Source organism: Psittacula echo, assembly GCF_963264785.1.
Source record: "Psittacula echo genome assembly, chromosome: 28".
Taxonomy (NCBI): Eukaryota; Metazoa; Chordata; class Aves; order Psittaciformes; family Psittacidae; genus Psittacula; species Psittacula echo.
In genome coordinates, this window is record NC_137763.1 from 2,555,172 (window position 1) to 2,583,066 (window position 27,895).

The window sequence follows — 27,895 nt, forward strand, 5'->3', positions numbered from 1 at the left end:
CCCCCTCCAGCTTTCTTGTAGGTTCCCTTTAGGCAGGGGGAGCTGCTCTAAGGTCTATCCAGAGCCTTCTCCTCCCCCTGTACCACCCCCCAGCAAGCTCAGTTCTTTCCCCCAACTCCATTCCTCTCTTTCTGCACATGTCGTTCCAGTTTGTCACTCTGGATGCCTTGAACATCCTCCTGGAGAACGTGCAGCCCTCTGAAAACAGGCTTTTGCCCTTCGATGCCTCAATAGCATGGCTCAAAAGTGTCAAGTCCATTAAGCCCTGGATGGAACGGATCAGTGAGGACAACTACCAGCTTCAGTTCTACCAGAAGAAGCAGCAGCTCCTGGAGAGTGTGTTGTAAGTTCAGTCACTCTCCACTGACAGTAGAGCAAGCAAACCTTCTAATGTCTGAAGGTCAGGTGAACTGAAGCAACCATCTTCCTGGGGAGCTGGAGACACAAGTCCTCTAACTGTCCCACTCCTTCCTGGTCCTTCTGGAGTCACAAACATGATGGCAAAGTGTCATGGTTTAAGCAGGACACAAAGTGGCTTCAAAACAAGGAAGTGGTGATGTTTCACCATTATCAAATGGTTTCTTTCTGGGGAAGTTTCTCCTTGCATGCTTGCTGGTGCCAAAATGGGTTCTGGAGTGGATCTCTTCAAGAGACAATACTCAGAAGGCCCAAGGTTGGTTATAACAAGTAGGACCATGCTATCTAATCCTCCTTCTAATACTGTCTCAGAAGGTCCTCAAAGCTCACAGGAGGAGTCACAGCAGCACTGGTGGGAAGGGAGCTCAGCAGGTCTGTGGTCCAACCTGATTGTCATCCTTTGGGGTGGATGTTTTACAGACATCGCTGGCACTGCACCAACATTGTCTACATGTTGATTGACCACCTGCTGCACAATGAGACCCAAATGGAGGAGAAACTCCTGCGGCTTGTGGTGAAGCAGTTCATCTTCCTCTGGAATGTAGGTTTTTCTGGGCTGGGAAGCTTGGGAGGGCTTTTTCTCTGGTCCCAGCTCTAGGGAGGCCTCAGGAAAGAGGCTGGAAATACCATCCAAAAGACAAATCCAAATAGGACTCAGAATTCAAAATGAGGATTTGGAATCGAGGAAGCTTCCTTGAGAAGAAAGTGACCTTGATCCACGTCACTACCCTCAGAGGTCCACGTAGTGACATCCATACATGGATCTGCTTGGTTCTCCTGCTTAGCCCTGTGTCCTTTCAGCACTGCCATCCCATAATATTTCTCCTCCATGTCGCAGAGAGATGTTTCTGCTGAGCTTGGACTGTGGGTTTCTTTTGCAGCGCCTCTATACAAAGCTTCTGCCGGGCTCTGAACCAGAGAAGACTTTTGATTTGGTGATGAAAGTGCTGAAGAAATGCAATGAGAGCGCCGACACGGTGTATCTGGTGTAAGTGCAAGCAGAAGAGAAGTTGACCTTGGGGTCCTTCTCCATTGCTGTGTTTGTAAAGGATGGGTCAGCACTAGGGGTGAACCTCTTTGGGTCAAAGGGAGGCCACACTGGTGCAGAACTGGTTGAGAACCTGCCTTGGAGGTGATGACTAAAACCAAATCAAAACTCTGGGGATCTCTGGAGATCTCTGGAGGAGCTTCTCTTAGGTGTGGTGATAAAGAAATCAGCTCCCCTGAGCACCCAGCTCTCCATCCCCTTCACCCAACCATCTTCAACGTGATTAAGCTCCCCTTAACCCATCAATGTGCGCTGGAGCCCAGAACCCCCCCATGTCCTGGGCTGCACCCCCAGAGCGTGAGCAGAGCATCAGGGAGGGGATTCTCTCCCTCTGCTGTGCTCCAGGGAGACTCCCCCTGCAGTCCTGGTCCAGCTCTGGGGCAACAGCACCAGAGGGATGTGGGGCTGCTGTAGAGAGCCCAGAGGAGGCCACGGAGATGCTGAGGGAGCTGGAGCAGCTCTGCTCTGGAGTCAGGCTGAGAGCTGCGCTGGTTCAGCCTGGAGAAGAGAAGGCTCCCTAAGGGAATGCCTTAGGCTTCTAGAACAGTGTGTAGGGATGGGATGAAGTGTAACAGGTTTCATCTGGAAGAGAGAAGAGTTAGATGGGATAAAAGGAAGAAGTTCTTCCCTGTAAGGGTGCTGAGGCCCTGGCACAGGTCACTCTGAGAAGCTGTGGCTGCGCCATCCCTGGCAGTGTTCAAGGCCATGTTGGATGGGGCTTGGAGCAAGCTGCCCTAGTGGAAGGTGTCCCTGCCCACGGCAGGGGTTGGAGCTGGGTGAGCTTTAAGGTCCCTTCCAACACAAACCATTCCACGACTCTATGATACTCACTACGGGATCGTAGTAGATGCCTCTCTAAGATGGGATGGTCCTCAGGCAGCTTAGAAGCCGTGGTGGGCCTTGAAGCAGTGGTGGTTCCCCCTGGTTCTCACCAGTGAGGCCTGGCCAAAGTGTTCATTCAGCTTCACACCCATCCCAGGGTGTGCATCAGGCAGGAGCCAACCCTCCTCCAATCTGGCTGCAGCACTGAACTCCTGCTTCTTTCCTTGGTGTCCCTCAGGAAGGGCGTGAGGGAATGCAAGAGTTGCCTGCGGGAAATCACTGACCCAGCAGAGCTGCCCTGCGGCCACATCTTCTGCACTCGCTGCATCCTGGACTGGGACAACAAGCAGTGTAAGATCTGCAAGGAGGAATTCCCGGAGGATTACACGCCCGCCGCTTCCGAGGCCACGAGGTATCCTGGTGCTGGCAAAAACCTGCTTGCCTTGAGTGTCTTCTTGTTCGAAGTTGGGTAGAAGCTGCTGAACAAACATCTGTCCATCTGAGGTCCATCTCACCTCCCTGCTTTGAGTCCTGTGCTCTGCAGGGAGAGGGACGTTGTTTCTTTCCTTAGGGTGGAGGTTGACCATGAGTCTTGGTTTTCTTCTGCCCTTCAGGGAAGCTGTTGCCTGTCACAACAAGTTCAGGCGGAAGTGCAATTCCTTCTTTGTGGAGTTCATCAGCATCTACTTTCTGGGAGACAGGCAGGTGCCGTCTGCCCAGATCATTCGGCGACTGATACAGTTTGTGGCTTCCAAACCTAACCCTGAACATCAGGCGTGGAGAAGGGGTAAAGGAGCTTGATTCTGCTCTACCTGGGTCTGTCCCCACCCCTTTGGAAGGCACAAGTCCCCCACAACATCCTTTTCTCTAAGCTGGAGACATGTATTTAGTGGGTGGGCAGTTGGGTGGATGGGGGATTGGCTGGATGATCACATCCAGAGGGTTGTGGTCAATGGCTCAATGGACAGCAGTGACAAGTGGCATCTCTTAGGGATCCGTGCTGGGACTTCTACTCCATCAACAACATGGACAGTGGGATGGAGTGCATTGCCAGCCCATCTGTGATGACGTGAAGTCATCACAAGACTGATGCAGTTGACATGCCCATGATGGGATCCAGAAGGACTTGGACAGGGGGTCCATGTGAACCTCATGAGGTTCAGCGGGGCCAAGTGCAGGATCCTCAAAGAGGGAAGGTTCAGGCTGGACGTGAGGAAGAGCTTTTTTTCAGTGAGGGTGGTAAAATCCTGGCACAGGTTGCCCAGAGGGGTGGTGAATGCCCCATCCCTGGAGATAGTCCAGGCTGGATGTGGTTCTGGGCAACCTGATCTAGTTGAAGATGTCCCTCCTTATTGCAGGGGCGTTGGATTAGATGAGCTTTGGAGGGTCCCTTCCAACCCAAACTCTTCTGTGAATCTATGATTAAATAACAGATGTCATCCTTCCTTCTTAGCCTACAAGACAAAAAGTGAGTTGTCACCCTTCGAGGAGTGCATGGACACCAGTCCCACCATCCAGTCCTCCCTCCTGAAGCTACTGCTGCGATGCGGGTCAGCCTCAAGGTTTCTCCCAAACCCCATTGCTGAGCCTCTTGGCTATACGGAAGCTGAGGCTCTTGTCTCCTTTTCTGCCCCAGGTTCAACAATGTCAAGGTTCACTTGGAAGAATACTTGTCCCAGATGGAAGAAAAGATAATGTCCCACCAAAGTAATATGGACCATTTCTACTTCATGGTGGTGCACTGTCTGGAGGTGAGGGTCCCTTGAGATGCACTGGGAGTCCCAACATCATAACATGGAGCTACCATCCTCATCACATTAATTACCTCCCCCTCCACATCATCTTGTGGATGAGGAGCCAAAGGAGGAGCTCACCTTGAAGATGAGAGAAGACCCAAGGAGGGAGGGGGAGCTGCTGGGTTCTAACCCACCTTCAGACTTAAAGATTGTCTCTTTCTTGAGCAGGATTTTATGTATCCTTCTTCTGAAGAAGAAGACATCAGCCAGCTGGCTGAGCACTGCTTCTCCACCGCAGACCTAGCGGCCTTCTGCGAGCCCCAAGTCTCAAAGATCAACACCCTTCAGTTCATCGCCCAGCTCCGGCTCTCCATCAGCCATGTGGCCACCGTGCTTGGCAGATGGATGCTTCCAGGTGAGTCCTGCTTGGTGTCAGATGAGAACTATGCCTACCCCATAGAAGGTCTAGAAGCAGCCCCAGAAAGGTCTAACCGTGGAGGTTTTTGATGGAAAATAACTGGATTTAATAAAGGTTAATAACTTTCATGAAAGTTTAGGTTGTTTTGGACAAACTTCCAGCTCTTCAGTCCTTAGACTCGCTGTGTTCTACCTACATGCTAAGGGACCTTCTCACTGACCATTGCCTTGAAGTATGGGTAGAAGATCCTGGGTCCTACTGCAACTTAAACAGCCATAGGAGCTGCGCTGGTGAAGGATGCGTACGATGGGCTGTGATCATGGGGAGTAGGCATGATGAGATCTTTTCTTGCAGATCCCCATGCACCCACTGCTGAAAGGACTGAGAAAGAGCAAGACCTGGTGAATGCAATGAAGCAGCTGGTTGCAAAGGCTCCAACTCCATGGCCTCAGATGTTCCTCATCAGAAACCTCTGTGACCTCTATGGGTTCATCTCCACGTGGAAGATGCTCCAGGTGGAGAAGTGGATTCTACCCCAAGGAGTAGAAGTTTCACAGGTGGGTTGTTTCTTGAGAGCCTGGTGCCAAAGCAGAGCTGAGGGTAGTGGACAGATCCCAGTCAGGGCTCCAGCCCTGAGAAGAAGGACTTGGGGGTGTGGAGTGACAAGAAGCTCCCCTTAACCCATCAATGTGCACTTTGAGACCAGAATCCCACCCCCATGTCCTGGGCTGCACCCCCAGAGCGTGAGCAGCAGGGCAGGGAGGGGATTCTCTCCCTCTGCTGTGCTCTGGGGAGATCCCCCCTACAGTCCTGATCCAGCTCTGGGGCAGCAGCACCAGAGGGATGTGGAGCTGTTGGAGTGAAGCCAGAGGAGGCCATGGAGCTGCTGCAAGGGCTGGAACAGCTCTGCTCTGGAGCCAGGCTGAGAGAGCTGGGCTGGGTCAGTCTGGAGAAGAGAAGATGCATTAAGAGGAGACCTTAGAGCAGCTCCAGTGCCTAAAGGGGCTACAGGAAACCTGGAGAGGGGATTCTACAACCGCATGTAGAGACGGGACAAGAAGTAACAGCTTCCAACTGGAAGAGGGAAGGGGTGGGATATAAGGAAGAAGCTCTGTCCCGTGAGGGTGCTGAGGAGCTGGCACAGGGTTCCCAGAGAAGCTGTGGCTGCCCCATCCCTGGCAGTGTTCAAGGCCAGGTTGGACACAGGGCCTTGGAGTAACCTGCTCTAGTGGAAGGTGTCCCTGCCCGTGACGGGTTGGAACTGGAAGAGCTTTAAGGTTCCTCCCAGCCCAAACCAGTCTGGGATTCTTCAAATTAACTCATGGGGCTCCCTTCCCATTGAGGAGAGTGACAAGTCCTCACAGGCTCTTCTCATGCCTCTCTTGGACGTCCTCTGCTTGCTCCTCAGGATCACAAAGTTCATCTGTGTTTTTCAGGATAGAAGAGCTTGGTCCAATATACCACTGATGTTTTGTGTGCTGGACAAAGCACAAAACCAGCTTAAAAGCCAAGTATCCACAGCAAAACAGAGCTTGACTGTGAGTATCTGTTGTGCTTCTGACAGGAGGTCTCAGATTTGGTCTGGAACAGTTGGTTGGTCTAGAACCTCCTGGAAACAGGAGCTTTCCATCTGTCTTGATGGATAGCTGTGGCTTCTCCCTGCTGCCAGAGGACACAAATGGGGCTTGGCATGGACAGTGGACCTCAGGGGTGAAGCCAGAAGATGCGTCACAGGCAGATGCCATGCTGGTTGCCTTCACTTACATCTGTGTTGTTCAACCTTTGTAGTCGGTCATGAGACAAATGGAGAACATCCTCCAGTTGCCGTCCAGCACAGATGAGCTGCCAGAAGAGAAGCTTATGAAGATCGTGGATGCTTTGGGTAATGGCAAAGACCCAGGCCTGCAGGAGGTTGTCTTCCACACTGCACTCACTCTGGCCTTGTTCCCAAGCCACATCACTCGCTTCCTCAGGAACATCAGCTTCAAGCCTGACGTGGTGATGGTGAGTCTCCAAGGATGAGGTGGACAGCTCTCTCCACCCCACTGTCCTGCAGTGTGTCCTGGTCAGCTTCTTGCTTGTAGATCATTGCTCCTCTTGGTTCTTGTTCATTGGGCTGAGAAGTAATTGTGACCATTCATCCTTGTCTCCTTCAAATGTGGATGAGATGTATGGTCTACGGGTGATGCCCATCTCTCTACTAACTCAAGGGGAGCTGGGGGCCTGGCAGAGCTTTCTTGGCGGAGATTAAGTGGTTTGAAGCCCAGCCTGAGCTTCAATACTCCTTCTGCCAAAGGTCTTCCATCACTGAAATGATGGTGGAAATGCTCGTTCCCCTTGGATGAGTCCATGCATGAGTTGTTCCTGTTATTGGAAGGCTGCAGGAAGCAACCAGGATATTTGCTGCTTTTCCTGGAAGTGGCTCATCTCCCTTCCCATCAAGATCCTGGTTGGCTCATGGCGTATTCAGTTCCAGAATCAAAACTCCTAGATAACTGGACTCTTGGGGACTTTGCTTCTATCTGGTCACTCCAGCCTCACATCTTTCTGTCTCATGTACTTCACCTGGTCCCCATTCTTCACCAGAAGTTTCTCCCTGATGACAGTGGCCATGTAGAACCTTTCTTCTCCACTGCTGGCTTTAGAAGCCAAATTGTTCCTCAGATGGGTGGGAAGTGAGCGAGGGAGGTGGTTACTCCACACCTCACCTTCTATCGTGTTTCCTTTGCAAGGGGTCCTACCTTCCCACCATGCCTGGAGACCTGCTTTTTGATGAGGACAACTGGAAAATTGGTGCGACAGAGAAGATTTGGAGTAAGTATTGGGGGAATCTCACTGCTCTTGTGTGTGTTGGGGACCCACCAGCAGCTGATAGAGATTGGCCAAGAGATGGAGGGAAGGGATTAAAGACTCCTGAAGGCTGTCTCCAGCCTTCTGTGTAGAAGGTGGAGTTCATCCTTCCTGATCTCCACTTGCACGGAGCAACTTTGGGTCCTTTGTGAGAAGTTCTGCGAGAGGTGTGTGGTGGGGCTGGATTCCAGGAAGCGGGGCCCAGGCCTGTTCACTCTCTTGGGAAGCTTACGGCCACATTACCATCATGGAGGTTGTTGTGGAGATGACAGACTAACCATGTCCTCTTTCTAGGCTGTCAGTGTGGCTTGTGCTGGGTTGTCACCAACGTAAGTGCCTCCTTCTGGCTGGTGGTCTTAGCAGCTCTGTCTTCTTCTGCTTCTCATTTCATCTCTGTTACTTCCATGCGTGGGATGGAGCTTCTCAGGTCTTCTTCTGGCTCCCAGTGGTGCCCATCCCCTTTGCACCATCTTGAAACACATCTTGGTCTCTTGGCTTGGCTGCTTCTTCTGGGTGCTGCTATAGACTTTCGTACTGCTGCCTTGATCCTCTCCTAATGTGGACTCCAATGCCACTTCTGTGCCAACTGTCTTTTAGCTGCAAGAGCAACTGCAAGGCTCAGAAGCCAGCTGGGCTCTTGTCCACCTCAGGTGGGTTCATGTCCCAGTGAGGCACTGGGCTAAATGGAGCTGGGATTAGTGCCTCCCCATGGAGTGCTTCCAGGTCTTGCTTAGTCTCACCCGCAAACTGACTCCTAGACATGTCCCGCGGGCTGTAGGCAGAACCTGATTGGTCTGGAGATGTTTGTTCACATCTCCTCCCACCTCTTGTTGGCTGTTGCAATGAGCCCATGTAAAAAGCCAGGCAGAAGCCATGAAAATCCTCTGGGTGCCCTCAGCTTTTGCTTGAAGCCTTTAGCACCTGGGTGGTCTCCCAATCTCCTCTCTCACCCCACCCTACGTGTCCAAATGCAGTGTGGGCTTCCCATGGAAGTGAAGAAGTGCAAGTGTGGTGCCGCCGTTGGGGGAACCAGGCACAGACCTAAGAAAGGCTTTCTGCGGAAGGAAGTGTAAGTCAACCTTCTGCAGCCCCAGAGGTCTTCACCCATCCACCTAACACTCCCACTGTGCCCCGAGCACAGGGGAAATGGCCAAAGCAAAGGCCTCTGCCCCATGGTCCCATGGTGAGACCTGGCACAGGACGTGGTAGGTGATTGCTCCTTCTTGACTCAGCTCTGTGGATACAACGGAGAAAGGCTACATCCTGGAGAGCCCCATCTCACGGAGGACCGAGCTGGAGAGGTGCCTGTCCCCTGCCTGTGTGGCTCTGGCGAGAGCTCTGCTCCATTCCTCCCTCCTGCTGGGGATCTACACAGACAAACAGGTCAGTGAACACCACCCCGCGAGGAGCGCTCAGCCCAGCTTGGGAAGAGACCTCCTTGAGAGCCTAAGGGAGGAACCTGCCACATTCTCCAGGCCATTCTGGACCTGATGAGAGAGAAACCGGAGGATGTGGAAGAATTCTTCTGGGGCCATCTTCAGAAAGACGTGGAGTGCCTGGCAGAAGCACTCAGCAAGAACACGGAGGATGCTCTGCTGACTGTGCACCTCTTTCTACAGCACCTATACAAGGACAGCTCGGCAGGTAGGGAGATGCTGGGAAGCATTGGGAGGTCACCAGAAGGCTTGTGGTGGTTGAGTTCTAACCAGGACCAGTGTCACTGGTTCCTCCTTCCTGGGATAGTCTTCATCCCAGGAAAGCAGTGAGAAGACAGGGAGGACCACGAGGGCAGTGAGCTCATTCCGAGCACTCAGGGCAGAGCAGCTTGAGGGCATGAGCAAACTAGGAGATGGTTTGCTCCAAGGAGGCATCTGCATCATCCCTTCTGCTCTCGGCTCTTCTTATTTCTACATCAGGCTGTCAAGAAACCCAGCAAAGCTTTGGGCGGACCCCAGGCTCTACAGGGCAAAAGCTCATGTGTTCCTCTGTGTCTTCTCTAGGTGAGAGTGCAGCCTTGGGCATCCTCCATGAGAAGAAGGACCGGGAAGAATGGGAAACCTTGTTCAAAGCCCTGGCTCAGCCCATCTTCCAGGTACGCCTGGTCCCAGCTACTGCTCATATCACATACCCAAAGCACCATTTCCTGGCCATGTCCATGTCCAGACACCTCTGCTGGGCTCAGTGTGGAAGAAAAGATTTGTCACCTCTTTTATGAATGGGGACCTTGTCCTGGTGTGGTCTGCTTTGCTTCAGCAGAGAGCTGGCTTCTTGAATGCTTTGATTCAGATCCTCCTTGGAAACCCATTGGTTTTCTTCCCTTGGAAAAACCACCTGTGGGTTTCTGCCTGGGCACTTGGGTTCTTGTCCCTTTGGAGACAAGTTCTCCCCATGTTCCCCACTTCTCCAGAGCCCTCATTTCATTTCTTTTTCCTGAGACCCTGTGAATCCCCTCAGGCCTTTTGAGTGAGGGGAGGTGGCTCCTAATGACCCTTGGCTTCTTGCAGGAACTGGAGCACAGCCTTAATTCTATCAAGGAGAAGAGGATGAATGAAGGTCCCCAGAGCTCCAGCCTCCTCCTGAAAATAGCTTACGGCCAGACACCCCCTCTCCAAGACCTACCAAGGCAGGGGCTGATCAACCAGCCCAGCATGTGGCAATTGGAACAGAAGATGACCATCCAGACCCTGATGCATTTCCTGCAGCTGGAAGGTGGAGAAGACACCGGAAGTCCATACCCGATTCTGCTGGAGCTCTTGTCAAAGGTTGGTTGTGGGAACATCCCCTTTCCACCAAAGCACACGCAATAGATTCAGCCTGGTTGGTGTCCGTGGGTAACTGTTCACCCCGCCTTGTGTTTCTTTGGAACATCCAAGCAAGACAAGGTCCCCCTTGTCCAGATCCCTTTCCAGGTGCCATGTGGGATCCTTGTCCCTTGACTCACATGGCATTTTCTCTTGCAGCTTGAGAACATCCAACACATCCAACACCTGCCTGACATCTTCCGGCTGCAGAATGCCCTGATCCACTTCTTCCAAAACAGCCATGAAGGGAAGAACTACACAGTCCAGCAGTTCCTGGACCAGCCAGAGCTCTCAGGTGTGCTTTGGAATTCCATCACCCCTCAGCACCCAGATGCTCCACTGAGACGCTGCTGCCGTAGTTGCTGTGGTGGAGGCAGCCCTAGAGCAGCCCATCAAGGCTCTGCTTTGAAGGACTGATTTTGGAGGGGAGTTTAGGAGAAGGCAGAGGCCTGAGGCATTGAGATGAATCCAGGGCAGATCCTTTCTCCTGGGGCATGTGGGGCTTGGCGAGGTTCTTCTGCCATGTGCAAGGTGGCTGAGATGGGCTTTTCAGCTCCTAAGTCGTGGTGCCTGGTTGGTTGATGTCACACACGGTCTCATGGAGGCTTGAAGCTCAAGTGAGCATGGTTTGGGTGACACCTCCAGCCATGTTCCTGTTGGGCGACATTCTCTGAGCTGACCTATCTCCTGGGAGGATGCCTTGAGGGGGCTGCTTTTTCCTCTCTCTGTCTCCATAGAGGACCAGCGTTTGGCTTTCAGCAGAGCTATTGAGACCATCCAGAAGGTTTGGAGCAATATTAAGATGAACCCATCCATCTCAGGTACGTGGTCATCTCCAGAAGGTCGCATCCCTCTTTCCTTGACCATTTGGTCTGCTCTGAAGCCAAGCTGCTTTCTGCACCTACCCTTGCTAGCAAAGCTGCTGAGCTTGCTCCCCACCTGCTGAAACCACATTAGAACCCCTCCTTAAGATACAAAACGTGATAAAGAACCCTTCCAAGACCTCAGTGGAAGGGAGGATGTCCCCTGGCTTCATACAGCAGGTAGAAGACCTCCTTTTACAGGCAACACCGTCCTGCCGGACCTCTCACCCAGCGACATCAGCACCAGCACTGCCATCCTCCACCTCCTCCCAGCCCAACCGTCCATCAGCCACCTGGTGGCCAGGTTCCTCATCCAGCTGCAGAACAGCTGCGTGGACACGGCCGCGCGGGTCACCAGGGAGAGGCAGCGGTAATGTCCCAAGATGCTTGTCCACCTCCTCCAGCAGGTCCTCAATGGCAGAATAGGGCAAGGTGAGAGACGCAGCAACCAGGGCAACCATTCCTCTCTCAGGTCCATCTCTGCAGAAGAGGTGAAGCCCTCCTCCGTGCTGACTGTAACCAAGAGTGACCTGCTGACCATGGCACTGGCCAACTTGCAGTATGAGATAGACAAAGATGGCACCAAAATGACCTACTTCGACTTCCAGATGCTGCAGAGGCAAGTGGTTCATCGCTTCATCAGTGGGAAGCCCATCATCAAAGCTCAGGTGAGCTCCACACTGGCCAAATTGGGTTGTCCCAGGCCAGCAGTGGGGTTTGGGTCTGTTTCCAGCCTCTTCTGGAATCAGCAGACCCAACTGAAGGCACTAGCAGATGCCTGCTGTGCATCTGCCTCTGTTCGTTGGGTTTTGAAGGAGTGCCATGTCCAGAAGCTACATCTGTGGCCATGAAATGGTGGTCTGAAAGGCAGCATGAAGACCTACAGCCCTGCTTTTGTTTTCTTTGAGGACAAGGGAGGCGTTGGTAGTGTTCAAAGAGCTTCAAGAGGCGTCTCCCAGGGTTATGTTCAGCCTGGAGAAGAGAAGCTGCGAGGAGACCTCAGAGCATCTTCCAGTGTCTGAAGGGGGCTACAACGATGCTGGGGATGGACTCCTCATCAGGGACTGTAGCGTTGGGACAAAGGGTGATGGGCTCAGACTGAAACAGGGGAAGTTCAGCTTAGATCTAAAGCAGAAGCTCTTCCCTGTGAGGGTGCTGAGGCACTGGCACAGGGTGCCCCGAGAAGCTGTGGCTGCCCCATCCCTGGCAGTGTTCAAGGCCAGGTTGGACACAGGGGCTTGGAGCAAGCTGCTCTAGTGGAAGGGGTCCCTGCCTGTGGCAGTGGTTGGAACTGGATGAGCTTTAAGGTCCCTTCCAACACAAACCATTCCATGATTCTATGATTCTGCATAGGGTTCAAAGTGGGACCCTGAACCACCTTGGAGGAGCACATTTCTGGGGCTGTTGGTCTCCATTCTGTGTAAATGAAGCCTGGAGGTGGTGGGAAAAGGAGACTTGAGGACACCAGAACCAGGCTGTCCTGTGTGTGGTCTCCTAAAGGTGAACATCAGTCCACACTGGCTGTTCCCAGGACTTTTTTGGTCCCATCTTTCCAAGGGGGACTTTCTCCATCACCTTGCTGGGAAGAAAGGTGAGGCTGCAAGGTCGCCTGATCCTGCTCCATGGACATGCCTTCCTTCAGACACCAGGGACCTCCTGTGATCTCCACAACTCCACAGTGGCCTCAGGAGGCCACGCAGAACCCATGGGGACATCCCCTGGGCTGACATCTGCCCATCTGAGCTGCTCTACTGGCCCTCATTAAGTGACATGTTCATAACCATTTGTCCCAAACACTTTCCAGACAGCTCCATCCATTGCCCTCAACAACATGAGGACCCTCCAGGTCACCAAGATGAAAGTCAGGGACCAGCTGCCCCAGGTAGGAAACAAGTGGCTAGTTGTCTTCTCCTCCATCCATCCCTGAGGTCTCCCTTCAATCCTGTGGCGCGATGGGGGCACGGAGAGTGGGCAGTTGTGTGGGAAGGACCAAGGCCAGGTGAAGCAGGGGGTGGAGACCTGGCAGGACCCAGTTGTCTTGCACAGGCTGGGAGGACATCACCCTTGGTGGGTCACATCCCCACTGTTCTTGCTGCCAGGAGATGCTCAGCATCAACCAGCAGAAGCACATCATGGAAGAGGCCCGCTCGGTCAATGCCCTCTCCAAGGTCTTGGACACCCTGAAGGTGGCTGCTGAGTTCCTGGCCATGACGGGTGGTGACCCGGAGTGCCCGCTGCCCGAGTACATCCGGCAGGAGCTGAGGATGGATGCCGGAGCAAAGCAGCTCCAGGATGTGCCGGTGGGTAAGGGGTGAAGTTGGGTGGGAAGTGGGACCTTCACCCTTGTCCCCTCTGCATTGCCCATGGCTCCCACCACCTTCCCATGCTGCAAGTGTCCATGGAGGGTTGGGGGTCTCCACCTCAGAGCAAAGAGGTCCTGGGCACCTGGGTGGGTTTCAGAGCTTGGCTTGGCGGTGCCAGGTTTTCATGCCACGTCCTTGTGGACACCTCGTACACTGCTGATGGCCTGGGACATCTCTGGGGGGGACACTGGTGATGTGAGCCAAGAGGTGGTAGAGGGGCCTGCCTGGGGGCTTGACCTGTGTGGTTGAGGTGCAGCTACTGGGTGATGTTGGTGGCCCAACGCATGGTACTCCAGGACACGCTAGAGTCAGTTGAGTGTGCATGGGACCTTCCCAAGGAGCTGAAGGGCTGTGTTTCTCCATCACACTTCTTCAGGTGGTGCCCAACACCCGGCTGAAGCACATCCTGTCACTGTGGCAGGTCCTGGCAGCTCGCAGGTCCATGCTGTTGGTACAGATGAATCAGGTGAGGGAGATGAGATTGGGTTTAGAGGGGGTTTGCTCCCCTGGGAGGAGAAAGGAGCCCTGTGATGCTGCAGCCATTTGATATCCCCATCTCATCCCTCCCCTGGGTTAAATCAAGGTCTCTGGCCCATCCTGCAGATAATTCACTCCCTTGGGTACTTCCAAGTCTGGCTCATGTCTTGGAGCTCTTTGGTGGTCCTGATAGGAGGTTTCACACAAGGACACAAAAGGGTTGTGGTTCTCCTTTCTCCATGAGAAGTCACCTCTGGGGGGGAGTGTGCTGGAGTCTCCTCTTTGCTGAAGCTTGGTGGTCCTGGCAGGATCCCTTCTGCCTGATGCCCAAAGAGTTCCAAGAGAAGCTGAGTAAAATGGAGGAAAAAGCCCTGTCCTCTGCGCTGGCCAACACCAACCTCGACCTCTTCCTCATTGAGCTGCATGAGATGATCACAGTGGCACTGTCCAGCTTCCAGCCACAAGATGAGTAAGTCCAGGTCGTATCCTGGGACAGGCAGAGCAGTGGCACAAGTCATAGCTTCCTGGTGGGGTTCGGTTAGGGAGAGACTTCTGAAGGTCTCTGGTCCAAGTCGTGCTCCAGGCAGGTTATTCAGGGCCTCATCTGGTGGATCTCCGTCTTTGGAGATGCTTGTCCTGGGGGTTGGCTCAAGGTGGCACCACTGCTGACAGAAAGGAGTTTTTCTCATGCCCAACCATCTGCTGCCTTGTTGGCTTCTGATGCCACCAGAGACACTCAAGGGCAGCCTCTAGCATGAGGTGTTGGCCACCATTGACCAGCGACGTTGGCCACCACTGAGAGCCACCACTGACCAGCAACCTTGGCCACCACTGACAGCCACCATTGACCAGCAACCTTGGCCACCATTGAGAGCCACCGTTGACCAGAAACCTTGGCTACCATTGAGAGCCTCCACTGACCAGTGGCCAAGACAGTGCTTACAATTGAGAGCCATTGCTGGCCATGGCTAGCTGCTGGGGGTGGTGGAACATCCACCCCTCCTGCACACACTCACCCATCTGCTTTGCCTCCATCCACAGGCTGAAGTTTGCCTTCACGTTCTTCCTGGAAGAAAACCAAGTCCCTGCCAGCTCAGTTTGCAGCCTCACGGATGCCCTGGATCCTGACATTCCCATCAAGAACATCCTCTCTGTCTGGAGGACGGCTGCAAGGACCAGCCAGGCCGGTGTCCCTGCCTACAGCCAGAAGGTGCCAGCCCAAGGTGGTCATTAGATGGAAACATCTGCCCCAGCTCTGGGGGCAACACATGAGCCACATGTGGGCTCTTGGAGCAGCTTGAGCCTCCAAGCCCCCGAAATCCCGCTCCCTAAGGCCTGAACCCAGGTAGGAAGCTCCCACCTGGACCCACCACTGCCCCTCGGGGACCTCAAGCATCCCTGTCCCTCCCACCCTGCTGAGCCACATGGAGAGCATCCCCATGAACACATCCCCAACTCCAATACCCCTGTCCTCAGCCAACTCTATCCCGCAAAACCCCCATATGGGTGCCTGAGGAGCTGTAGTCCCTTCTACCGCCCCAGTGCTGGCCAGTGGGCACATCTGTGCCTCCCCATGCCCATCAGCAGTGGCCTCTGTTCTGCCTTGTTCTTTTCCTTTCTGCCATTAAATGCTCAAGAACCCATCTTGGTTTCTTGTTGTTCCTGAAATGGTGGTGGACGGGACCTGGCCGGCATCATGGGCATGACCAGACCATCTCAGGGGCTACTGTGGGGCTCAAAGGCCCTCCAGGCCTGGTCTGACCTTCAGTGGTCACAGGTGGCCAGGGGCAGGAATGACCAGAGGTATCTCCCAGTGCTCCCACTATGTCCCAGTGCCTTCAAGGGTTTGACCCATGTGGAGAGCTCCTTCTCTCCATCCTTCTGGAGGAGGTCCATGCCCAAACCTTCATCCTGTCCACACCTTCCCTGCAGGCATTGGTAAGACCTCCCTAGTATCTTCTCCAGGCTGGAGCATCCCAGCTCCCTCAGCCTCTCCTAGGAGGGATGCTCCAGTCTCCTCATCATCTTGGTGGCCCTTCCCTAAGTCGAGTCCAAAGCTCTCCATAAAGGTTTGGACACTTATCCCTTTTGGTTGGATGAATCCAATCAGCTCCCAACACACCCGGCTTCTCAAAGGTCCATGATCGTGGAACCCAAACCTTGAGTATGGCACCAGTCATAGAGTCAGATGCTCCAGTCCCTTCACCACCTTCCCTGGTCTCTCTCCACGGTCTCTTGTACTGGGCAGACCAGCACTGGATCCAGCCCTACAGGTGGGCCTGACCAGAAGAGAGGTGAAGGATCCCTCTCTCCACCATAAGCTCATGGTTTGTGGTTAACCTGATGTCACCAGGACCTTTTCTACCAAGCTGCTTTCCAAGCTCGTGTCCCTATGGTGCCTGGTGTCAGGAGCTATCCCTCCTCAGGAGCAGGACTTTGCACGGCACCCGGTGGAACCCCATGAGGTTCCTTTCAGCCCATTTCTCCAGCCCATTGAGGTTCCTCTGGGTGGAAGCCCTTTGGCATCTCAGCAGCTTCTCCCACTTTGGTGGCACCTGGAACGTGCTGACCTTCAGCCAGTTGACAACTGTCGTTGCGCACGGAGGGAACACATGCACAATCAATATGGTTGATAAAAGTGATCTGTTTATTGTGCTCAAATAATGGGTATATATAGTGTCAAACTGCCACGTACACACAGCTTCCCGTAGTGATTGGTTGGCATATACAGCATTGGGTACATTCCAGGTGCATTTCGGTGATTTCCCCTGCTCATATACACATCCTCCTCTCAAGGTCCCTGCTCCTAGTTCACAGACAATTTTTAGCTACAAGGTTGGCCAGCTGGTCTTCTATCTCTATTGGTTAACTTCCAGGGTTTTTCCACTGCTGGTAACTGTACACAACTGGTGGTTTTTCTCACTTTCACAGAATCTGTGCTTAATTAAGCTCAGACATGGGAACATGACCTTTGCTTGCTAACAATGCCTCCACAATTCCCCCTTTTTCTTTTTGAGCAAGTTAGACGGACGCTACACTTTTCTTAAGCATTGATATCACACATCGCAGCATACAACTTGCTATTAATACGAATAAGACTACCGCACATAATATAGTTGCACCTTGCATAAGCAAATCTTTAAGCCATCCAGAAATTCCCCATCCTTTAAAGAGTTTTGTCAGCCAATCCAATCCATCATCCTTCATTAGTCGCTTGACCCCTTCTCTTAATTGTTGTATACTTTTATAGATTGACTCCGAATGATCTGACAAATTCATACAGCACATCCCTTCAAACTCTGCGCAACCATATCCTTGTGCCAACAACAAAAAATCGATTGCTGCTCTATTCTGTAAGGTGGCATGACGAATACTATCGACATCAGTTAAAAGCCCACTTAGTGCAAGCATAGTAGCATTTGTCTGTTTCACAAGTCAACAACCTAGTTTATTTAATGTTGCTAAAGCTTGAGCTCTAGCTACTTTAGGAGCTAGAAATGAGGCAGCTATTATTTCACCCAGGTTCCAAAAATTTACTTTGTCATCACAGCTCAAATGAAAAGCATGCTTTGACCTTCAAGAACACAATCCTCTTTTGTATATTATCGTAGTGCTATTAGGGATAAATATGCCTAAGATACCTACTGTACATGGGCAATTATATGGGACTTTATATGGGACAGCACCCCCTGCCAGGCCCGATTCTGTGGCAACTAAGGCACAGACTCCGTTTCTGGCTACAAACAAAATCCCTTATTGAGTGAGCTTACAGGCTTTTATAGTATTCTGCCTAGCGGTTAGTAGTGGTTAGTTCCTTTGGTACTTTTCCATCACGAAACAATCTTATTGATCACGCACTTTCTCAGCGAATCACATTACTGTCCACGCACTTTTGCTTGATCAATTATTTCTAAACATAGTTCTTTGCCATCACTACTCATTATATCGAAATTTTCACTTCCCCTTGACTACACATTCTTTATCATGTCTTAAGCATCCTCCTGTTTCCAAATTTACAGTCCTCAGAAATTATCTTGCTGTTCTCTCTTCGGTTCCACCCAATGTTCTTTCTCCGGTTCTTCCCAACTTGTCCCTTTCACTTCTTTCAAGGTTTATGGTTGATAAGAGTCCAGATGTTCAGGCTCTCGTCCAGGTCTACTGGTGCAGCTTCTTGTGCAGCATGTTGAAGACGGCTTTTTTTTTTTTTTTTCTTTCACCCTCTACGCTACCATTGTATTACAATCTTTCTAGTTTTTGTCTTAGCATTTTCTAGTAGCTGCTGCAAATTTGCATGCTCTAACATCTTTTACAAGTAACAAATCCACACAACACAAGGTATAGTTTCTCATTAGCAACTGGCTAGTAAATACAGGTGGGTTTATACACAAAACCACAGCCTCTAATAATAGCTACGTTACAAGCACACATATTCAAGTTGTTACTTTTCTGTTACCCCCAAGTGATATCAATCATTTATTTTTCTCTTCCTCTATCTCATTCTGCTTGGGGTATTTACTGTCAGCTCCTATAGCTGAGGTATCAGGTTTCTCCACTTGTCTGTCCAGCTTATGGTAAGGGTTAACAAACTTTGCAGGTAGCCACCATGGATCTTTAGGTAGGAGGATATAAACATACCCCCTATCCTACGCTATCAGCTCCTGAGAAGGAGCTGGGTTAGAGTGATTCAAAGGCATTCTGATGGGAAAGGAATGTGAAGCTACAGCTGCCTGCCTGCTTAGCAGCAGCCATAAATACCTGCCAGCAACAGCACTTTGCATTAACCCTTTCTTGTCCAAAATGTTAATGTTACCCATTAAAACTTTTACACAAACCCAACAACAAAAAATACACAGAATACTGTCTGCCCTCAATACACACACACACACACACATGGGATCCCACAAGCACAATCCATACAACTACAATATTCAAAACACAAAGCCCAGACAATCATTATTCCCACTATACGGTCCCTCATACAGAACGTGGCGTAAGGACCGTGTGAAGACAATCAAAAATCAGCTCCAAGCAGCATCATCGCAGTGTGAGGTTGCAGGCTCAACTTTAGCGGGTGTCCCCGCAGAGGTTCTGCCTCCCCACATCGCATGAGCCTTGGGCTTTTACACTGACCAAAATGCACACTCATTCTGATGCAGGTGGCCAGCCTACATTGGAAGAAGTGGTCAGCAATATCCTTAAAAAGTCTCCAAGGGCTAATAGAAACACAAATATACATGGATATATATTTGCCAACTTCTAGTACATGTGGATCACAGAGAGACTATCAAATGAGTTGTATATGGGGTTTAAAGTCCACAGCCTGCCACATTACTCATATTCAAAAGGCTATAAGGGTACTCTTTTTTTTTTTTTTCTATAGGGGCCAATTTGTCATTAGTAGGGAGGATTCCCCCAGGGTAGTCTTTGAGGGTTGTTGTCTCTCGTTGTGGGGAACCCCCATGTCCCTCGCCCTGTCGCACAAAGGGGAAGTGTTACCAGGACTCACAACACTCCACTTCCCGTTTCCCTGCGGCTGCCGTTGTTGCTGTTGCCGTTGCCGTGGTTTCTGGCAGTCGCGCTGCAGCTCCAGCTCTGCCGGCTCGGCTGCGCCTCCTGGGGCACCTTCCTCCACAGCTCCCATGCAAAGGTCTGCACCCGCGGCTCCTCCACTCGCAGCGCCTCTGTCCCCCGCAGCCGCTCCAGCAGCTCCTCTCCTGGAGACAACTTTCTCGATGGCACCCCACGTCTCCTTCCATAATCAAAGAGGGCAGTAAGCCCTTTTCCTAGATCCCGCTTCTCTAAGAAGCACTTAAATAAATCAAAGGCCGCTTGTCTTTCCATTTCTCACTACTCTCTCTTTTTTAAGTTTTTGGTACCAATGCAGCTCACCAGCAAGCAGGCCAACTCAGCAGGCGGCGGAGGCTCCCTCTTCGTCCTCCAGGCTCAGAGGCTCCTATTCTCTTTCAGGATTGACCTCTGTCTCTTCTCCTGGCTTTACCTTAAGACTACTTAGTAGTCCGATTCTTCTTTTTTTTTTTTTTTTTTTTATCATAGGCTCCTCTTCTCTTTCAGGATTGGACTCTTTTTTCTTCTTTCACTGCCCGTTCTCTGCCCGGCATCTTCGACCAGCAAAACCGAGCATTTTTTCTTCTTTCAGCCCTCCGGATGCTGCTTCTCCGGTGCTTTCCCGCTCCGTGCGCAATTCTCCCAGCCACTACGGGTACCCGGGTTCCTCTGTTGGTCCCTGTTCGGGCGCCAATATGTCGTCGCACACGGAGGGAACACATGCACAATCAATATGGTTGATAAAAGTGATCCGTTTATTGTGCTCAAATAATGGGTATATATAGTGTCAAACTGCCACGTACACACAGCTTCCCGTAGTGATTGGTTGGCATATACAGCATTGGGTACATTCCAGGTGCATTTCGGTGATTTTCCCCTGCTCATTTACACATCCTCCTCTCAAGGTCCCTGTTCCTAGTTCACAGACAATTTTTAGCTACAAGGTTGGCCAGCTGGTCTTCTATCTCTATTGGTTAACTTCCAGGGTTTTTCCACTGCTGGCAACTGTACACAACTGGTGGTTTTTCTCACTTTCACAGAATCTGTGCTTAATTAAGCTCAGACATGGGAACATGACCTTTGCTTGCTAACCATGTCTCCACAGTGTCCCTGCCCACGGCAAGGGGGTTTGAACTAGATAATCTTAAGGTCCTTTCCACCCTTACTATTCTATGATTCTATGATTCTATTATTATTACTGGTGGTAGCGGCGGTGGTTTATGTTATTCCTTAGTTACTGGACTGTTCTTATCTCAACCTGTGGGAGTTACATTTTTTAGATTCTCCTTCCCATCCCTCTGGGAGCGGGGAGGAGGAAGGGGGGGAGCGAGCGACTACATGGTTCTGAATTACTGACTGGACTTAAACCACGGCACCGCGGCAGCACATCGGGGCTGCTGGAAGACGGCGAAGGCCCTGCTGGGAAACTGGAGGGTTCCAGCAATGCCCATGGAAGTGCTTCCACCAGCACGCTTGGAAGGACACCCAACATTGCAGAACATGGCAGGGCCCTGGCAGTCTGCACCAACCCTGCAGAATCTCCTCAAGCATTCTGGATGGAGGCAGAGGCCTCAGCAGGCTCTGGCAAGGCTGCGGAATAACACCAGGCATTCCAGAATGCGCAGGTGCTCTGGAACTGTGCTAAAGCCCTCAGGAGCCTGACCGGCATTCAGAAAGGTGGCAAAAGCCCTGGTGGACCTTGGAAGCCCTCCAGGTATTCCAGGCTCAGGGATCCTTATCAGACTTGCTCATGCTCCTTCACCATCAGAGCCGCTTCCCACGGAAACTCCTGGAATTGTCCCCAAGTAAGTCCAGAGTCTGTTCTCTGCTGCTGGCCTTCCTCATGCCCTTTAGCATCTGAGTCCCCACTATTGCATGCTCATGACAGCCAAGGCTGACACTGATGGTCACATCCTGAGCAGCTTTTCCAGGGGAACATCACCCTTGTTGGCCCGCCCTGCACCTGTGTTAACCGGTTGTGCCAAGAGCCTCCACACTGTTGCACCCTGTTGCTTTGCATGGCCAGGGACCACCAGGGCAATTACCTGCAAGGTACCTGCTCATTAGCCTGGAGGCTTCCTTAGCTGCTGACAAAAGACCTTTTCTGTTTCCCCTCCCTGAGCAAGTAGTTTGTAACTGTGAGCACAATGTCCCTCTCACCAACTCCTCTGATCCTCAGTCACAAAAGCCAACCCAACCTGTTCCCTGTCACACAGAGGACCTCCAGAAATCCAAGTTTCCCCTTCATGCAGGGGGCATCCACCCTCCTCATCCTTCTTGTCTCCATGCTACATCTCTTGGGGTTCCAGCCATCAAAGGGACATGAGACTACCTCTACAATTCTCTCCTTACAGAGCTAGATCTAGGGAACAGCATTTTAAATGATGCCTCACAGAGTCCAGTGCATTTTCTCCTGCGACAGCAACAGACCAGCAGGTCTTGGTGAAAAACATTCTCTCAGCACCTTGGATGCTGCCCCTTTGGTCTCATGGACTGGTAAGGGTGTAGTCTGCAAAGACCCTAACCCCTGACTTGATCCCCATGCAGTGCTGGTTGTTTCCCTTTCCCATTCAGGGTCCTTTCTCAAAGCACAAAGTCCTGAGAGATCTTGCTGGTGGTAACTGAGGCAAAGAGGAGATAGGCTATCTGAGATCTACCTGCATGTACTCTTGCTTTATTTAGTGGTGGTCCTGTGTTGTTTCTTCTTTAACTGTCCCTGAAGTAGGAGCAGCTCATCCTGGTGCTCTTCAATTCCTGTTTGAGCTTGTCTGAGATTTGCTATGACCCATCGCTGTGCATAAAGGATGCTGTCTCTGAAAGCCAGATGCAGCCAAGCACACAGTTAAAATGCTTGGGCTGTTCCTTAGCTGAATTATCAAGGGAGTGAGTAAAGACCCTGCAGTGATGTACTTTGTGTTCACTCAATGCCTGCAGCTGCAGGGTGGCAGAAAGGACAGACCTGGCATCACTGATAGCAACTGATGCCTGATGCCTCTGAGTGCTTACAAGAATATTCCCAACGATATTGTCTTGTCTCTATATCAGCCTGCATGTATCTTTGGCCTGTCTCTATAACTTGCACGTAACTTTGACCAGCCCTGTAATGCCAAATGTCTCCAGAGATATGCACCCAGACACGTCACTCCTGGCCCCCATCAATGTTAATGCTGAGACAAAGAGTTCCCTCTTTAGGTGCCTTTTCAAGGAAGACCTGACCAGAGGCAGGAGGAATCCTACCTCCTGTGGGTTTGTGGTGTTCATGGGAGGGAGCTGAGTCCCCTTCCAGTCCCAGGCCTACAGACTTAGGAGGAGATGCCTCAGCTAACCAGGGTGAATCCACTCCATCAGCAAGGGTAAAGGAGATCCCAGCCTGTCCTTGCCTGGCTGTCCTAACGATGGGACAAGAAAGAGGCTGCCCACAGAAGTGGTTGTGTCACCATTCCTAGAGGCCTTTAAAACACATGGAGATGTGGCACTTGTTGACATGGGTCAGTGGTGGACATGACAGTGTTTGGTTAATAGAGTTAAGAGTTGATGTTAAGGGTCTTTTTGAATCTAAATGATTCTGCAATTGTGAGAAACTTCGTTTACACCAAACTGCATCTCTCAGCAGAGAAATGACACTGCAGGAAGGCAGTGTGTCTGCCAGCTGAGGGAGGGAACAGCAGTGCTTGCTTCATGCTGTTAACCATGAGGTTCCTCTGGAGCCCCAGGGAGCCCTGGAGGGCGCCCAGTGGGGCAGAGGCAGAGCCACCTTGGGCTGGGCCTCTCCTGATAAGCTGGGACCCAGGAGAGACCTGTGAGCCTCAGAGAGCTTAAAGGCACTTGGCAGTGGAGGATGCTGAGAGCTCCCTGCAGGAGAAACCTTCCCAGCCCTGTGCATGGTAAGGCTCTGGGTGCAGGGCAATGCAGCTGCAGTTCCTGGAGGGATCTCCTCAAGCTGCTGCCTCGGACAGTCCATGGGATCTGTCAGGAGGACTCTCTTGGTTTCTCTGTGTAGATAAGGAGCAGGATGTGCTGCAGAGCAGGGCTTCTCTCTGCGCCATGCGAGGGACAGGACAAGGCAGGTCCCTTGTCCCGGGGCTGGCTGCAGGCTGTGAATGTGGGTGTGCAGGCAGGGGTGCCCAGCGCTGTCCTTGCCAGCAGGGTGCCTGCAGCCCAGGGGCTGTGTGCAGGGGCAGGGACTCTGCTGCCTGCCAGGGTCAGCACTCAGCCTGCCCAGGAGCTCCCCATGGCGCTGGGAGAGAGGCACTGGGGGTAAGGAACATCCCCTGGCAGGAAATGAAAAGTGTTCTTGTGCACTGGAGAGGGTGCTGTGTGGGTCAGGATCCCCCAAAATCTCCCCAAACCCAAAGCCCGCAGCTCCAAAGCTGCCCTGGTTCAGTTCACTGGCACAAATTCACTAAAAAAGGGGTGTCCTAAAAAGAGGGGCTCCCCCAGCACCCACCCTGGGGGTCCCCTAAGGTGCTCTGGGACTTCAAATCCACTGGGGGGACCCCAACATTGCTTTGGGTTCAGCAGTGAATTCAGGGGGCCAGACGGGGTGGATCCCCCAAAAGGGGCGCCTCAAATAAGGGGCACCCCAAACCCACACTGCCCCCACAAAGGGCCCTGGAGGCACCCAAACCAGTTGCGGTGCCACCCAAAATCCTGGGGTACCCCAAATCTCCCTGAAGCACCACAAGAGCAGGCAGGACCCACAAATGGGGATCCTGGGGCAGCCCAAAAGTGACCTGCACCCCACCATCACCCCGGGCCCTCCCAAATGAACCCAGGGACCCAAATCCTGGAAGTGCCCCTCCAAGCACACCCCCCCAAATGGGGATGCCCCCAGAAAGCTGCTCCCCCAAAGCCCCCAGTACCAAAACGCTCCTTGTTGTCCCCATACCACACCCCATGGGGCATTCCAACACCCCCACCACCCCCACGCCCCCCCGTATCAGGGACTGGGGGGGCAGACCCAGAGTGGGAGGGTGCCTGATTTGGGGTGTCCCCCTGAAAAAGACCAAGGAGGTCTGGTGGGGGAGGGGCAGGAGCACTGGTGGCAGGGACTGGAAGCACTGGGAGGGACTGGGGAGGACTGAGAGGGATTGGGAGCACCTGCAGCAGGTAGTGGGAGCATTTGAAGGGATTGGGAGTTGAGCATGGCTGCAAATGAGAAGACCTGCATCAGGGACTGGGAGCACTGGGATATTGAAACCCCAGCAGTATCTGGGGCCATAGTGGCCTATATTGGTCTGTACTGGTGCAAACTGGTCTGTACTGCTCCATACTGGGATGTGTAAATTTGCAGATGACACCAAATCGAGTGGGAGTGTTGATCTGCTGGAGGGTAGGAAGCTCTGCAGAGGGATCTGGACAGGCTGGATCCATGGGCTGTGGCCAATGGGATGAGGTTCCAGAAGGCAAAGTGCCAGCTCCTGCACTTGGGCCACAACAACCCCCTGCAACGCTCCAGGCTTGGGCAAGAGCGGCTGGAAACTGCTCATGGGAAAGGAGCTGGGGGTGCTGATTGATGGAGCTGAACAGGAGCAGCTTGTGCCCAGGCAGCCAGGAAGCCACCAGCATCCTGGCCTGGATCAGCACCAGTGTGGCAGCAGGGCCAGGGCAGTGGTTGTGCCCTGCACTGGGCGCTGGTGAGGCTGCACCTCGAATCCTGTGTTCAGTTCTGGGGCCCTCACTACAAGAGACATTGAGGTGCTGGAGCGGGGCCAGAGAAGGGCAATGGAGCTGGTGCAGGGCCTGGAGCACAGTGTGATGGGAACGGCTGAGGGACCTGGGAGGTTCAGTCTGGAGAAGAGAAGGCTCAGGGGGACCTGATGGCTCCCTACAACTGCCTGAGAGGAGGATGGAGCCAGGAGGGGCTGGGCTCTGCTCCCAAGGAACAAGGGATGGGACAAGAGGAAATGGCCTCAAGCTGCACCAGGGCAGGTTTAGATGGAGCTGAGGACCAATTCCTTCCCCAAAGGGTGCTCAGGCATTGGAACGGGCTGCCCAGGGCAGGGCTACAGTCACCGTCCCTGCAAGTGCTCACAACCCGTGGAGACGAGGCCCTGAGTGCCATGGGTTAGTGGTGGCCTCAGCAGTGCTGGAGTAAGGGTTGGAGTGGAAGAGCTTAAAGGTCTTTTCCAACCTGGATGTTTCTATGACTCTAAGATCCCTTTTGATGAGGCATCAGTGAACCAGTGAACCATTCTGCTGAAGTTCCCTCGTTGAAAAGGGGGTGCTTCTAAACCTGGTGAGGGTTTGAAAGGTTGTTGTAATGCTGATTGCTCTTCATTTACAGTCTAGAAACTTCAGTGTGTCCTTCAGGTAATTTCACTTCCTCTGCAACCCCCGATGGGTAGGCATGCCATTTTCTGCCAGTGGGTTTGTGCTACTCCATCCTGAGGAGCAGTTCCCTTTGAGATACTGTCAAGTCAACTGAATGGATTGAATGGATGGTTTGTACTGCTTGTTCTTGATCAATGTTCTCTGTTTTACTGCTGGAACTAAAGACAAGAGTCCCTTTTCCCACTCAGAATATCTCAGTTCCATGTCTTTGAAAGAGGGGACTTGAAAATTAAACTTCTTTTTGGTCCATCAGAGCCAGTTTGAATAGTTCACAGGAAGAGCCATGCTCAGCAAAACCCCATTTTACTATGGAAGGCAGTGGAGGTGTACAGGCCAAGTGACTGGTACGGTTTTAATTCCTGTATTAGGTATTTCCTGCTTCCTCATGCTCTGGATTCCATTCCCATGGCTTTCCCTTTCAGAAAAGTGAGTACAGCGGGTGAGCAATGATAGAGAATCCAGGTCCATGTTTCCTCCAGTATCCTGGAGGACACATAAGCTGTTGTAATTGTTTCCTAGACTGGGGCATCTGCCCTTGTTCTGTTTTTCTGCAGGTGTCTGCAGGAATCACTGCACTGCTGCTATCCCCCAAGTACCCCTCGATTTGACTGGTTTCTACTTGGTTTCTGACATTCTAGCCTGTCCTGTCCTGACTGTCCAGTCTAAAGATGGGACAAAAAACAGGCTGAACATAGAAGTGGTTGTGTCACTGTCCCTCGAGGTCTATAAAAGACATGTTCTAAGGGACATGTTTAATGTGTTGGCTTGCCAGAGTTTGGTTAATGGTGGACTCAATGTTCTTAAGGGTCTTTTCCAACCTCAGTGATTCCATGATTCTACAAAATCTTGTTTTGCAGACCAATCTCTGTCTCTCATCAGAGAAATGACACTGCAGGCAGGCTGTGTGTCTGCCAGCTGAGGGAGGGAACATCAGGGCTTGCTTCAGGCTTTTTCCTATGCGGTTCCTCTAAAGCCCCAGGGATCCCTGTAGAGAGCCCAGCAGAGGAGAGTCAGAGCCACCTTGGGCTGGGCCTCTGCTGCTGAGCTGGGCCGGGCTCCTGGGATGCAGACAGATGCTGGCAAGCGGGCAGTGCTGCAGAGAGACAGCTCTGGCCAGGAGCAGGGCTGGGGCACTGCCTGCAGGCACCCAGGGGAGACCTGTGAGCCTCAGAGAGCTCAAAGGCACTTGGCAGTGGAGGATGCTGAGAGCTCCCTGCAGGAGAAACCTTCCCAGCCCTGTGCATGGTAAGGCTCTGGGTGCAGGGCAATGCAGCTGCAGTTCCTGGAGGGATCTCCTCAAGCTGCTGCCTCGGACAGTCCATGGGATCTGTCAGGAGGACTCTCTTGGTTTCTCTGTGTAGATAAGGAGGAGGATGTGCTGCAGAGCAGGGCTTCACTCTGCACCATGCGAGGGACAGGACAAGGCAGGTCCCTTGTCCCGGGGCTGGCTGCAGGCTGTGAATGTGGGTGTGCAGGCAGGGGTGCCCAGCGCTGTCCTTGCGAGCAGGGTGCCTGCAGCCCAGGGGCTGTGTGCAGGGGCAGGGACTCTGCTGCCTGCCAGGGTCAGCACTCAGCCTGCCCAGGAGCTCCCCACGGCGCTGGGGGAGAAGCTCTGGGTGGAGAAACATCCCCTGGCAGGAAATGAAAAGTGTTCTTGTGCACTGGAGAGGGTGCTGTGTGGGTCAGGGCTGCTCAGAGCTCCACATCACTCTGAGCATGTTTGCAGAGGGTCCTTCTGAAAGACACTGAGGCAGCGATTGCCTGATAGGGAAGGATCCTGAGCTCTGATGTTTTTCCCTCTTGGTGGGCAGGTTGGGCAGTGGGAGCTGGGAATTTACTTCTCTGCTTTGGAGAAGGCACCGAGAGTCTTGTCAGGACTTGTGCGAGCTGCTCCTGAGCCCCTGCACAGGCAGAGCTGCACTTGGGCAGAGCCCTGCTGCCGGGAGGGGTGTGCAGGGCAGAGCTGAGCACACAGCCCATGGGATGGGCTCTGGGAGCACTGAGAGGGAGCAGAGCTGGGCCCAGAGCAGCAGCTCCTGGCAGGGACAGCTCCAGTCAGCAGAGACATGGGCAGGGAGTGGGGGGAAAGTGCAGCCCAGCCCGTGGGAGGGTGCGTTCAGGCAGCTGTCTTGAGCAGGAGAGCTGGGAACAAGAATGATGGACCCTGCAAGTCTCCAGACTATGCACTACACAGTCCTTGGA

General features: G+C 52.6%; 1 protein-coding gene across 21 annotated transcripts in view; it reads left to right on the forward strand.

Annotated features, from left to right (window-relative positions):
- Positions 1-15,438, forward strand: part of LOC308230874 (E3 ubiquitin-protein ligase rnf213-alpha-like) — a 55,023-nt gene extending 39,585 nt beyond the window's left edge. For 8 of the 21 annotated variants that reach the window (XM_080635845.1, XM_080635855.1, XM_080635860.1 and 5 more), the window contains 27 exons: positions 150-343; positions 838-958; positions 1,299-1,405; positions 2,526-2,699; positions 2,902-3,074; positions 3,741-3,837; positions 3,924-4,038; positions 4,252-4,438; positions 4,796-4,998; positions 5,878-5,979; positions 6,230-6,445; positions 7,174-7,255; positions 7,586-7,620; positions 8,266-8,360; positions 8,524-8,674; positions 8,767-8,935; positions 9,292-9,383; positions 9,796-10,053; positions 10,252-10,387; positions 10,830-10,913; positions 11,157-11,325; positions 11,428-11,623; positions 12,760-12,837; positions 13,055-13,255; positions 13,695-13,784; positions 14,104-14,264; positions 14,837-15,438. In XM_080635845.1, the coding sequence (XP_080491971.1) occupies positions 150-343; positions 838-958; positions 1,299-1,405; positions 2,526-2,699; positions 2,902-3,074; positions 3,741-3,837; positions 3,924-4,038; positions 4,252-4,438; positions 4,796-4,998; positions 5,878-5,979; positions 6,230-6,445; positions 7,174-7,255; positions 7,586-7,620; positions 8,266-8,360; positions 8,524-8,674; positions 8,767-8,935; positions 9,292-9,383; positions 9,796-10,053; positions 10,252-10,387; positions 10,830-10,913; positions 11,157-11,325; positions 11,428-11,623; positions 12,760-12,837; positions 13,055-13,255; positions 13,695-13,784; positions 14,104-14,264; positions 14,837-15,029 (3,879 nt within the window). In that variant the 3' untranslated portion in view covers positions 15,030-15,438. Of the gene's footprint in view, positions 1-149; positions 344-837; positions 959-1,298; positions 1,406-2,525; positions 2,700-2,901; positions 3,075-3,740; positions 3,838-3,923; positions 4,039-4,251; positions 4,439-4,795; positions 4,999-5,877; positions 5,980-6,229; positions 6,446-7,173; positions 7,256-7,585; positions 7,621-7,888; positions 7,942-8,265; positions 8,361-8,523; positions 8,675-8,766; positions 8,936-9,291; positions 9,384-9,795; positions 10,054-10,251; positions 10,390-10,829; positions 10,914-11,156; positions 11,326-11,407; positions 11,624-11,729; positions 13,256-13,694; positions 13,785-13,921; positions 14,081-14,103; positions 14,265-14,836 lie in introns of those variants that run through there. The other 13 variants (XM_080635857.1, XM_080635859.1, XM_080635862.1 and 10 more) reach the window with 13 other exon arrangements.
- The last annotated feature ends 12,457 nt before the right edge of the window (positions 15,439-27,895 follow it).